Source organism: Esox lucius, chromosome 19, assembly GCF_011004845.1.
Source record: "Esox lucius isolate fEsoLuc1 chromosome 19, fEsoLuc1.pri, whole genome shotgun sequence".
Taxonomy (NCBI): domain Eukaryota; kingdom Metazoa; phylum Chordata; class Actinopteri; order Esociformes; family Esocidae; genus Esox; species Esox lucius.
The window spans coordinates 35,968,112-35,980,201 of record NC_047587.1 but is presented as its reverse complement, the minus strand read 5'-3'; the positions used below and the strand labels follow the sequence as shown (position 1 = coordinate 35,980,201).

The window sequence follows — 12,090 nt, the reverse complement described above, 5'->3', positions numbered from 1 at the left end:
GGCTAATTAATCATTAGAAAACATTTTTGCAACTATGTCAGCACAGCTGAAAACTGCTGTGCTGATTAAAGAAGCAATAAAACTACAGGCTATCATTTGGCCAGAAACAAATAACTTTCTTCTGAAACCCGTCAGTCTATTCTTATTCTGAGAAATGAAGGCTATTTCATGTGGGAAACTGCCAAGAAACAACTCTGTGTACTACTCCTTTCACTGAACAGCACATACCGGCTCTAACAAGAATAAAAAGAGAAATGTGAGGCCCCAATGCACAACTGAGCAAGAAGACAAATACATTAGAGTGTCAGAAACAGATGTCTCACAAGTCCTTAACTGGCAGCTTCATTAAATAGTACCCACAAAACACCAGTGTCAACATCAACAGTGAAGAGGCAACTCCGGGATGCTGGTCTTCTAGGCAGAGTTGCAAAGAAAAAGCTATTTCTCAGACTGGCCAATAAAAAGAAAAGATTATGATGGGCAAAAGAACAAAGACACTGAACAGAGAAAGATTGGAAAAATAAGTGTTATGGACAGACAAATCTACGTTTGAGGTGTTTGGATCACAAAGAAGAACAATCATGAAATGCAGACCAAATGAAAAGATGCCGGAGGAGTGCTTCACACAATCTGTCAAGCATGGTGGAGGCACTGTGATGGTCTGGGAGCGCTTTGATGGTGGTAAAATGGGAGCTTTGTACAGGGTAAAAGGGATCTTGAAGAAGGATTGCTATCATTCCATTTTGCAACACCATGCCATACCTTGTGGACAGCACTTGATTGGAGCCAGTTTCCTCCTACAACAGGACAATGGCCCAAAGCACAGCTCCAAACTATGCAATTTGGGGAATTTGGGGAAGAAGCAGTCAGCTGGTATTCTGTCTATAATTGAGTGGCCAGCACAGTCACTGGATCTCAACCTTATTGAGCTGTTGTGGGAGCATCTTGACTGTATGGTACATATGAAGTGTCAATCAAGCCAATCCAATCTGTGGGAGGTGCTTCTGTTAACTTGGGGTAAAATCTCTTCAGATTACCTCAAACTGACATCTAGAATACTAAAGTTCTGCAAGGCTGTAATTGCTGCAAATGGAGGATTCTATAATGAAAGTAAAGTTTGATGGACACAGTTATTATTTCAATTAAAAACAACTATTTCTAACTTTGTCAATGTCTATACTTCCTATTCATTTTGCTATATTTCCTACTCAGACTCATTTCATGTATGTTTTCATGTATGTTTTCATGGAAAACAAGGACATTTCTAAGTGACCAGAAACCTTTGAACGGTAGTGAGTGTCACTCCACAATGATACATTAACACAACATATTAGTTAAAATACGTTTTAGACACAATATTGAAAAACATGGTTCAGGCATTATTCCTGATAGTCACTGTCCATACACATGTATGCATTAACAAACAAAAAAGATACATTAGTTGCTTGTTGTATAATCCACAGTAAAACAAGGCATGACCTTCAGATTCAGTGGGACCACTGTTACAAGTGGGTACACGTTTACCTAGGGTAGTGTTACCTAGGGTAGTGTTACCTACTGTAGTGTTACCTAAGGTAGTGTTACCTACTGTAGTGTTACCTAGGGTAGTGTTACCTAGGGTAGTGTTACCTACTTTAGTGTTACCTAGGGTAGTGTTACCTACTGTAGTGTTACCTAGGGTAGTGTTACCTAGGGTAGTGTTACCTACTGTAGTGTTACCTACTGTAGTGTTACCTAGGGTAGTGTTACCTACTGTAGTGTTACTTAGGGTAGTGTTACCTAGGGTAGTGTTACCTACTGTAGTGTTACCTAGGGTAGTGTTACCTAGGGTAGGTTCCACTACATGGGAATTTCTAAAAAAAAGCTTTGATATTGCTTTGATAAAACAATATGTATCTAGTGTTCAGTCACAAAAGTGGATTTAAAAAGGCAGTAGGAACATCGTTTGTTGCCTTGTTTGTTTATGAGTGTGTAACACTTAGGTTCTAACAGCGCTGACTCAAAAGCTTTACCATAATGTCTGGAATACACAGTTGTTTGGATAAAAAAAAAAAAAGCTTTCACATTTTTTATTTCTGGTTGCTATGTCACAAGCCTACAGAAATACGGTTGCATACAGCTCCGGATATAATTAAGAGATCAATGCACCTTTTTCTTTCCTTTCAAAAAAAGTTGAAAAATAAGGTTTTAAGTGAGGAACAGAAGGGTTAAAATAAAGAGACCACTGCAAATTGAACGCTTCTGTTCTTCACTAAAAGCCTTCCTTTTCAACTTTTTTGGAAAGGAAAGAAAAAGGTGCAGTGGTCTTTACATTTTTTCTGGAGCTTTAGATACTAATTTGGCAGACTGCATATGTTAAATATTGAAAATGTAATGTTTATTTAAAATGTGCCCTCCTGTCACATGATCATCCATCTGATATCTCTTCATCTAAAAGTACCTCGCAAACCAATCATTAGGTGAGATCACTTTTTTAGATGTGATCCCCTTTTTAGGAGCTTTGTACTTTCAATAGGCTGTACATGTCACGAGACTGCTCCTTTAACTAAATACAATAAGTTGCAAAAGTTTTTAGTGTCTTTGGGGTATTTTGCAGTTTGTTACAGGATACTTCTAAGGTTTGTCTCCACTACTCCCCCGCAACTTAGATGTAGGCGTAGTAATCTTTAACGTTTAGTCAGAAACCGATGATTGTTGATGGTTATCTAGGAATGATGTCCAGAGCATACTGGTTTTCTGTTCTACCGCATCATTGATTGCACCCACCTGGTGTCTCAAGCCTAAATCAGGCCTTGATTAAAGGGTTGCAGTGAAACAAAATAGTATAACGGACTTTGAGGTCCAGAGTTGAGTTTGATGTGCATAGATTGGGAGAACATAGTCCCTAGGGACCATAGACATGGGAACAACATGCATATATGTTGAAACTATATGTCGGTTGACTCCAAAAAACGTCCCACTCTTTACAAACAATTAAGTTTGCATCGGTCAGAGTTTGTCAATATCACTGGTGATGTTGTCTAGTAGCTAACACATAGCTGGCGGCTAGCATTCAATAACACTTGATAAAAGTTTTAATTGTCCGACTCTTTAGGGGGCTCATCGTTTGTAGCAAAAGCTCTCTCTAACTCACTGCAGACATGATTTCTTTCATTTATAAGAATGCCCACGTTTTCAAATCCTCCACGTTTTTTGGTGGGACAAACTGAGATCAGAAAGTCAACCTCACTCCTCCCTAAAGCTTGATGTAGTTGTAAAAGAAATATGATTATGCCCAAATGTGTCACTGAGGTTAGCATTTGGAAATTACCTAGCTATTGAACTACAAAACGCATTGGGAGTCTAACATGTTGGAAACATGATCTGCACATTGTATTCAGGTGTTTTCAGTTCTGGAGTTGTCCTATGATGTTTTTGGTGTTTCCCATCTGATCAAATACACACCAATATTTCCCTTAGTAAATACTTAACTGTAATTATCCCAATTTCTAAATGTATAAAAAGTCTTTATTTTGCTATTGTTTTACAGGTATTATCTTGATTTGATGCATTTAATGCATGTTTGATGCATGTTATCTTTTTTGGCAGAAATGGAGCACCATTTTGAAAAAGGATATCACAGAAGGGCATGCATACAAACTTATTTGGGTGTCAGTATGACTGTCCAAATCATATTCATGTGTGCACTATAGTATCTCTACCACTACTAGCCAGGCCTCCTGAGGCTAGTATGACTTATTCCTGTCAGCCTGCTAGAGGGAAGTAACCTGGCTACTCAGACCCCTTCAGCCAAATGTTAAGCCACATCCATGGACTTGGTTTCCTCTCTGCAAGGACTCTTGATCTTAAGTGCCTCCAAGACGATTTATTAGATTGGCAAACGATTTAAATGTTCTCATTCATCCCAGAAACCGATGGGTTTTGTCTGATTGGTCCCAGAATCGATGGGTTGGATTTTACCTGTGTGGGTTGTGCAACATTTAGAAAATGTCTTATTTGCTTTGAATGATTGATGGTTAGAGATGACAAATCCCTTGTGGTCGGGCTATCTAAATGACTGCAGTGGAAGGGGTCTCATACTGAAATATGTCAGAAACGACATTTTGAGTGGTCAGGCAAGGAGAGGATGGGTATGAGAAAATCTGTCACATAACCCCTCCCACAGTGACTGTCACTCAGGTATAAGGCCCTCCCATCCCCCCTATAAAGCTTCTCACGTTGGCTTTGTATACTCAGACTAATAGTAAACTCTGCAGCCCTTAAACAGACAACCAGGGCTAACTGAATAGATTCTATGCAACTGGGAACCGTTGGGATACATATTACTGTCCCTCACAGCAACCCAGTGAAGCAAATCACTTTAAGCCTGAGGTAAGTATCCCTTTGAACTTCACATTTCATTTTGACAAGGTAGATTTTACTTTCTGACTTGTATAAGGTAATTTGAGCTTTCTCAGAAGCCAAGGCAGGAATGCATGGGAAGAGTCATTATCTTTGTTGTCCAATATGTTTTTTTATGTGTCATCCATGTAGAATGTATGGAATATAAGCATAGAAATATTCAAGCCATCCATTTATTTGCATTAAATGTAAACCTAAAATAACCCCTCAATTAAATTAATGGACCAAGTTTGGAGATGTTCAGAGTTGACAGTATTTTGGTCTGTCCTATAAAAGCATGGTGTCATATACAGTAAGTGTAGGTAGGAATTATGTAAAGTGTGGAAATTATGTTTTTTTCCTATTTCATTCACATTCACAGGCCTCAGACAAGATGAAAGTGGTTCTTCAGACCATCATCTGCTGGTGTGTTCTAGTCACAGTTGTAGCTCTTGTGAAAGGCAACAAAGTTGACCTCAACTCCAACTTCAAGAAGAGGTACGCCGAAAGACGAATGACAAACACTGTCTAATTCAGTACAGTGTGAAGGGCCATTGAATAAGAAGTGTGCTCTGTCTTTATGTCTAGAGGGTAGTGCATTAGCCATGATCTCTTCTGTAGTATATTTAGAGTCTGGCTCCAGAGCCGCACGAGGGGAGATCTCCAAAGAACCCCTGCAGTACACAGAGGATTCTTCAGTAGACCAGAGCAGAGAGAGGGGACAGACCCCTCAGTTCTTCATTTAAGGTAAGAAGCGTTATTTTAATAATATGTTTTGTCCATATATTTTTTATTGCTATGAATTTTTTTTCGGACCATTTGAAATTCTGCCATTCGTTAGATATCTTAGATGTCTTTGCCCATTTGATCTTTTGTTTTTTTTTCAGGTCCAGACGATCCGGTGTGACAACAATGAATAGACCCGGCTGCTCTCTCGGCACGTGCATCATGCAAGATCTCATCCATAAGGTGCACCACCTCAATGACAGTTCAAAGGTCAACAAAGCACCGGAGAAAAAGATCGGCGCCCATGGTTATGGTCGCCGTCGAAGGTCGCCACTGACGCTCCCACATAACTTCAGCACTAGATTTTCAGGCAGAGAGGATGACACTGGAATTCAGCTCTGAGCACAGCCATGTGTTTCACTTACAGGCCACTGTGCTCAGACTAGCTTGAATTGGGGAGAAAATGAACATCCAGCTAGCGAATGCTCAGCGCTTTTCCTATGTCTGGTTGCTGAGATACTACTGAAGCCATCTTTCTGAGCATCCTATTCCTGTGTGGGAAGGGGAATGGAGCCGGGAAAATAAATATCACGCCACTTCGCAGAAGTAAGAAAGGAGAGAAAGTAGGTTATGTGTGTGTTGCAGTAAGTAACATCTGCCCTTTTTAGAGTTGTGAAGCCTGTCTCTTTCCCAGCTCACAAGACTTTCGTCACCCCTTTGGCAGCACAGAATGAGTGGCTTGGTTGAACACTGTTACCCCAAGGGCCAAACCAGATAATATAATGACATATAACATAGTCTGGACTTATTATATATTTACAGTACATTCAGTATCCATTCAAAATGATAAACAATTGTGTACCAGATTGTACCAGATTTGGGACTACAATGTTTGGCTATGTGACACACTGTTGCAGTTATCAAGGCCTTGGTTTATGTACTCTGTACTCACAAAGGATGCTCTATTTCAACATGTCTTTGTGTATATAGCCATACGTGCAATTTATATACATACAGTATTTGTTTATTACCAGTGTGTATAGAAGCTGAAGTATATATAAATATACATATATATATATATATATATATATATATATATATATATATATATATATATATATATATATATATATATATATATATATCATTACCTTATATTTAAATGTATGGTATACAATATGCAACTATGTATGAAGATGAAGTCTGTTGTATACATCCAAGAAAGAGTATAAAGGCTTTGTAACTTTTATGATTGTACCAGTTCTGCACTGTGTTACTGCAGTTTATCTTTTTTGGCCAATAGCTGCTTGTTAATGTAAAGCTAAGCATTATGGTTAAACATTAAAATATCCATACACCTGAAGTCAACCAGAAACCTATGTTTTTCCTGTACTTGAGCAGCTTCTTTAACTGGCATTGTAATTTTTAGGTTGTATTTTCTACACTAACTACAGGTAGGTCTGTGTGTAAAAAGAGGTTTCCTAATGACCACACGATATCCAACTCATAATATCAAGGGCCAAAAGAAAGCTATGGTAATAAATAACAAAATACAGTTATATTCAAAATATGAACACAGAGCAATTTATGCAGCATTAAGTTTTATTTTATAATCCAATGATGAGACTGCACTGGGACTTAATTGTCAAATATACTTATTTTGTAGCAAATTAATGACCAAAGTACATACCAATCAGATGTGCTTCCTTTCATTACAACCAAACAAAGAAGGGAATGTGCAGAAAAAAATGATTTAAAAAGTGCCCATTTGCTTAGCTATAATAAAGTAGTGGGGAACTCTTTTTTCTAAAACATCAGATTTATTTTTTGTGAGACAAAACTATGTTAACATTAATTGTTTTTGTGGTTCTGGACAGTCTTCTCAGAGGGTCTGAGACTAATAGAATGATAGGTTGCTGGTCTGGGTCTATCATTTCCCCAGAGCATCTGAGAGGACAGTCAGAGAACAAAACTGTATGGTAGTGTGCCCTCACAGAAACAATTTGTATTACACTTCGAATAGTAAGCGGGAAATACATTGTGCAGTTTAGTCTTGGGATAATGCAATCTATGCAGGATTTTCGATTGAATGAGAGAATGTTTAGAGTTAATTGAGCAGGTATAAATGTATGCCAAACTAGCAATCCAATCAGACATTGGTATTTCATTCCCCAGTTCCTCTTCCCGCATTGCTCTGAAAGTTTCCATGGAGAGTGGATATGGATGGTTGAATAGGCACTACAAAGAAACCATAGTAAACCACAAAGACTACTAGAACTGCTGAACTAATCTAAACATGTTTAATTAAAATGTAATTCAGAGGAGTCATTTATTGTTTGTCAGTCCTCAAGTTTTAGTTTGCAGAGAGAGAGGAATTGTGGTTTTATACAGCCATCTAATTCTGAAGTGGGTAAGAGGGCACCTTTCAATGGAGGTTTGAGAAGCCTTCTACTGCCATCTACTGCATCTTCAATTGTGAATACTGTACAGTATAGTTTTTGGCCTTTCCTGACATACTCACATTGCTGTGTTTTGTGAAATAACCTTCACCTCCATCAATCCATCATCCATCTGTACTCGCCTGTTACTCATATGTGGATTGATGATAGGCTAAAGAAAATAGTGTTTGTGCAACAACATTTCCACCAATTTAAGTGGAATTTGACTAATGAAAAGGAGGAGAAGAAGAAAGGAATTGGAAGAACATAGTGTACTTTAAATGTTATTCTGGGAAATTCATATTTACATTTCAGTCATAAGCAGTCGTTTAGCAGACGTCATCTATGCCGAAGCAGTCAGCAATTTTAAACTATTTAACCATTAGATCCACCATTGGGGGGAAATGTTACCTATTTTTTTAGGTATGACTACATTGTTACATACTGTATGTCTCTGGCTCAAATGTACTGAACATTGAGAAAGATTCCAAAGGATTTTGGAACATTAGCTTACTGCTGTGTGCAAATTTTGCCAAAACAAATACAAAATGATAAAGTTAAACTTGCTAAATAAGGGGGGAAACACTACCCTTCCCCGTGTCCAATAAAAAAGGAACACAACCCTCCTAAAGCCAAGAGAAGTTAAACAGACCTCCCCCCTTTTTTAAGATGCCTTGACACACAACAATGTAGTCATCACATGCCATTGTGTATGTGAATTACTAAAATGTCATCAGGGAACATATTTAGCCTAGTTCTTATCAAAGCCAACTAATCTGAAATGTCAAGTGGGAATTCATTTTCCAACTTAAATCATGAACTTTTCAGTAAATATAACTTTCATTATTATTATGATTTTAAGTCTCAATCGACATTTTCCTTTTGTCTGTCTTTATTATACAGAACTTTCTTCAAAACCTTTCTTTAGTCTTTGCATTAATCAAATCAAACTTAACTTGAAATGCATTCAAAATCCCAACACTTTATGCTAAAAAACCCAATATTAACAAAATGACATAATGAATATTAACAAAATGACAAAAGCACAGAGGATGTTTACATTTGAAGGCCATGCTAAAATGATAGGACCTTAAAAGTGGTTTCAAAACCTTAAGGGTGACAGCACCTTTTACCTTACAGGGCAAGCAGTTCCAAAACTGTAGGACTTTAATAGAGATTATCTGCTCCCTGCCTGCATGCTGTGCATCTAGGTACAGTTTTACGCTGAGAAGCAGAAGTTCATTGTAATTTAGTGAGCTGTGCAATTAGAATGAATCTACCCAAGGAAAAGTATTCACTTTTTCTCATTTTTGTGCTGTAGACTTAATTCATAATTGATTATGTTATAAATTGATGTTGTTTTTTGCTATTAATCTACACACAACACCCAATAATAATAATATTTAATTTGTGCAAATGTGTTTAAATTAAGAAACACTTTCATGTACATAAGTATAAGTATTCTGTCACGTTAAGGAGTAGTTTGCAGGACACAGGCACAGAGGTTTTCCAAAAAAGGTTGTTTTAATAATCAAACGAGGACTTGGGCAGGAACATAGCAATTAAACAATGACAGACAAGAAACACTAGTGCAGGATTAACTTAAATAGGGACTCAACAAGGGGTTAACCAGACACAGGTGAAACCAATTCCAATGATGAGACTGAACATAGAAACAAGAAAACTAGAACTAAAACACATAGAACATAGAACTGCAATGACCATTACATACTCAAACACTTTGCCAAGGGTCTAATATAATATATTTCACTTCTGATATGGTATTGTGACGACGTATTGACAGCTCCTAGGAGAACAGTGGGCTCTGTCTTTGTGAAATGGAAGAATTTCCCGCAAAACTAAGTAACTGGGCAAGAAGGCCTTGGTCAGGGAAGTATCCAAGAACCCAATTGACACTCCAGCTGGGCTTCAGAGTTTTCTGCAGAAATGGGAGAATATGCCAAAAGAACAACCATCCATGCTGCATACAATTAATCAGGCATGTATGGAGTGGCTAGGCAGATTTCACTCCTGAATAAAAGGCATTTGACATGCTTTCTGAAAGACTTTGAGAGCATGCTTGAAAATATTTAGTATTATGTATTATGCCTGAAAGTGCAGCGGTAAATCTCAATAAACAAGGTACTGCTCATCACCTGGCTAATATTATCCCTATGGTAAAGCATGGTGGTGGGAGCATCATGACATGGGGATCCTTCTCAGCAGGAGGGACTGGGAGACTAGTCATGATTGAGGGAAGGATGAACAGAGCAAAATACAGAGAAGAAAAAGCTCCCAGCCAAGATAATGCTGGAGTTGTTTCAGGACAAGTATGTGAATGTCCATGAGTGACCCAGCCAAAGCCAGGACTTGAACCCCATTGCAGTTCGCCGAAGCTCTCCATCCCTATCTAACAGCACTTGCAAGGAAGAGAAACTGCTCAAATCCAGGTGTACAAAGCTCATAGAGGCAAACCCAAAGACAATTAAAAGCTGTGATTGCTGCCAAAGGCACTTCTACAAAGTACCGAATAAAGGGTCTGAATAATTATGTACATGAGATATTTCGGTACTTCATAAAAAAAAAAGCACAACAAAATGTGTAGAAAGTGAAGGTGTGAAATACTTTCCTAAAGCTATGATATTGAAGTAGACCAGCTTAGTGCATAGACTGACATCTCTATCTGGAATAAGCCAATACAGAGCAGTTGAATGACAGTTGAAGCTGCAGACATAGCCATATGACCGTACTTCAAAAAAGTCCAAGGCACTCTTCTCTGATTATAATAAAAAAAGCCTTTAATAGGATATCATCACAATGAAAAAGCAGTGATGCGTTGCGGCTCATTGGCCTTCTTCAGGGTGTCATCGATCTATCTCCCCCCTGCTGGCTAATGAGCACCTCTTCCACTGAAACCCTGTTTCCAAGCATGTTTTGACGCTGCGTAAAATGCAAATAAAAACAGAATGCAGTGATGTGAAACTCATGTATCCTTATATTTTATTGAAAATAGTACAAATACAACACGTCAAATGTTGAAGCTGAGAAATGTTATTGTTTTTGGATAAATACATGCCCATTTTGAATTTGAAGCCAGCAACACAAGAATTTGGACAGGGGCATGGTTCCAATGTGTTGCATCACCTCTTCTTTTTACAATACTCTGTAAACATTTGGGAACTAAGACCAATTGTTGTAGTTTTGAAAGTGAAATGTTGACCCATTCTTGCTTGATATAGGATTGCAGCTGCATACAATTTAGTGGTCTCCTTTGCTGTATTTGTCATTTCATAATATAACAAATGTTATATTATATAATGCCAGCAGGTTTAGCACCCGGACGCAGAGAAGGTGCTGGCGTTTCTGGAAAGGTTTTTTGGAAACAAGGTTGTACATTTGATGCCAAAGCAGCATTCTTCCTTCTCAGCACTTTGAAGATAAAACTGTCCTGCTAGTGTCGGTTAAAATCCTGTCTGTGTTCTGTACAAGTTCTACGCATCCAACAGTAGTGTCAGAACAGCCGGATACATTACAGTAGTCTAATCTAATGCACTGACCAATGTTTGTGTCAAATTCTTTAAGTTTTCCCGGGATTATGTATTTTCTCAAAGCGAACTGGGATGTGATCTATCTGGCTTAGAAGATATAAAGCTGTCATCAGTGTAGCTGTGCATGTGTTTATGGATTAGATTATCCTGGGGTAGAAAATAAAAACTGTCTAGGCACCCGATAACATCGCCTGCCTGGAGAACAAGGGATATTTGTCAGTTTGCACACAAGGTCTAACTGAGATGTGGCTTCCATTTTTAACACAACTTCTCCGCATTGAAGGGACGTGGGTAGCTCCCAGGACAAGCAATTAACAGCCTAGATCACAGATAGGAGCATTTCATACTTTTATGACTTTGACTATTGGTTATGTTGCCACAGGGAAATTCGATCAATTGACCTCTTATTGTTACACTTATTTTCGGAGTATACTATGTGGCATACAAGTTCACAGTTGAATAATGTCTTGGGAGTGGATGGTTGGGGCCTGGGGGCTGTAACATAGTTGTAAATAACTTGTACACTGACAATTGACTGAAAGAATCTCAAACAGATATAGTGTTTCACATACACAGTATAATTTCAAACCTTGATTACATTGGGATATCAGTGTATATGCTTCAGAACATTTGGGAACAGTTTTCCTAAATTAAAATTACTTTGATATGATTTTCTGTGGTTTGCAGTCTTTTACGTCCAAGAAATACAATTACAATTACAAATTATTAATATTGTTTATTCTTCTGCTAAGAAAAGTTGGAAGGCGAAATAAAAAAAATCCCCTGGTCTGTCTGTTACGGAACCAGGTGGCATTCTGGTTGGATTATCAACACTGAGATTTGCGGATTGGGAGTTTGATTCCCGGTTGATTCTTACCAGACTGTGACAATGGGACCTGATGGGTTTCCGCTCGGAACTAACAAATAAACAGATAGGGAAGGCTCTGTGATTAACTATTGAATGTCCAGCAGATGGTACAGAAAAAAGAGAAAGTCTA

At 38.1% G+C, this 12,090-nt stretch overlaps 1 protein-coding gene across 2 annotated transcripts; it reads left to right on the top strand.

The window, feature by feature from the left end:
- The first annotated feature begins 4,239 nt into the window (after nucleotides 1-4,239).
- LOC105018643 (ADM) lies at nucleotides 4,240-6,147 on the top strand. 2 transcript variants are annotated; one of them, XM_010884245.3, is made up of 4 exons: nucleotides 4,240-4,371; nucleotides 4,763-4,878; nucleotides 5,002-5,127; nucleotides 5,268-6,147. In XM_010884245.3, exons 2-4 carry the CDS (start codon nucleotides 4,775-4,777, stop codon nucleotides 5,506-5,508), a joined length of 471 nt encoding a protein of 156 aa, XP_010882547.1. In that variant the 5' UTR covers nucleotides 4,240-4,371; nucleotides 4,763-4,774; the 3' UTR covers nucleotides 5,509-6,147. The 2 variants fall into 2 exon arrangements, with proteins under 2 accessions (XP_010882547.1, XP_019912343.1); XM_020056784.2 differs by lacking the exon at nucleotides 4,240-4,371 and having other exon boundaries at nucleotides 4,632-4,878.
- The last annotated feature ends 5,943 nt before the right edge of the window (nucleotides 6,148-12,090 follow it).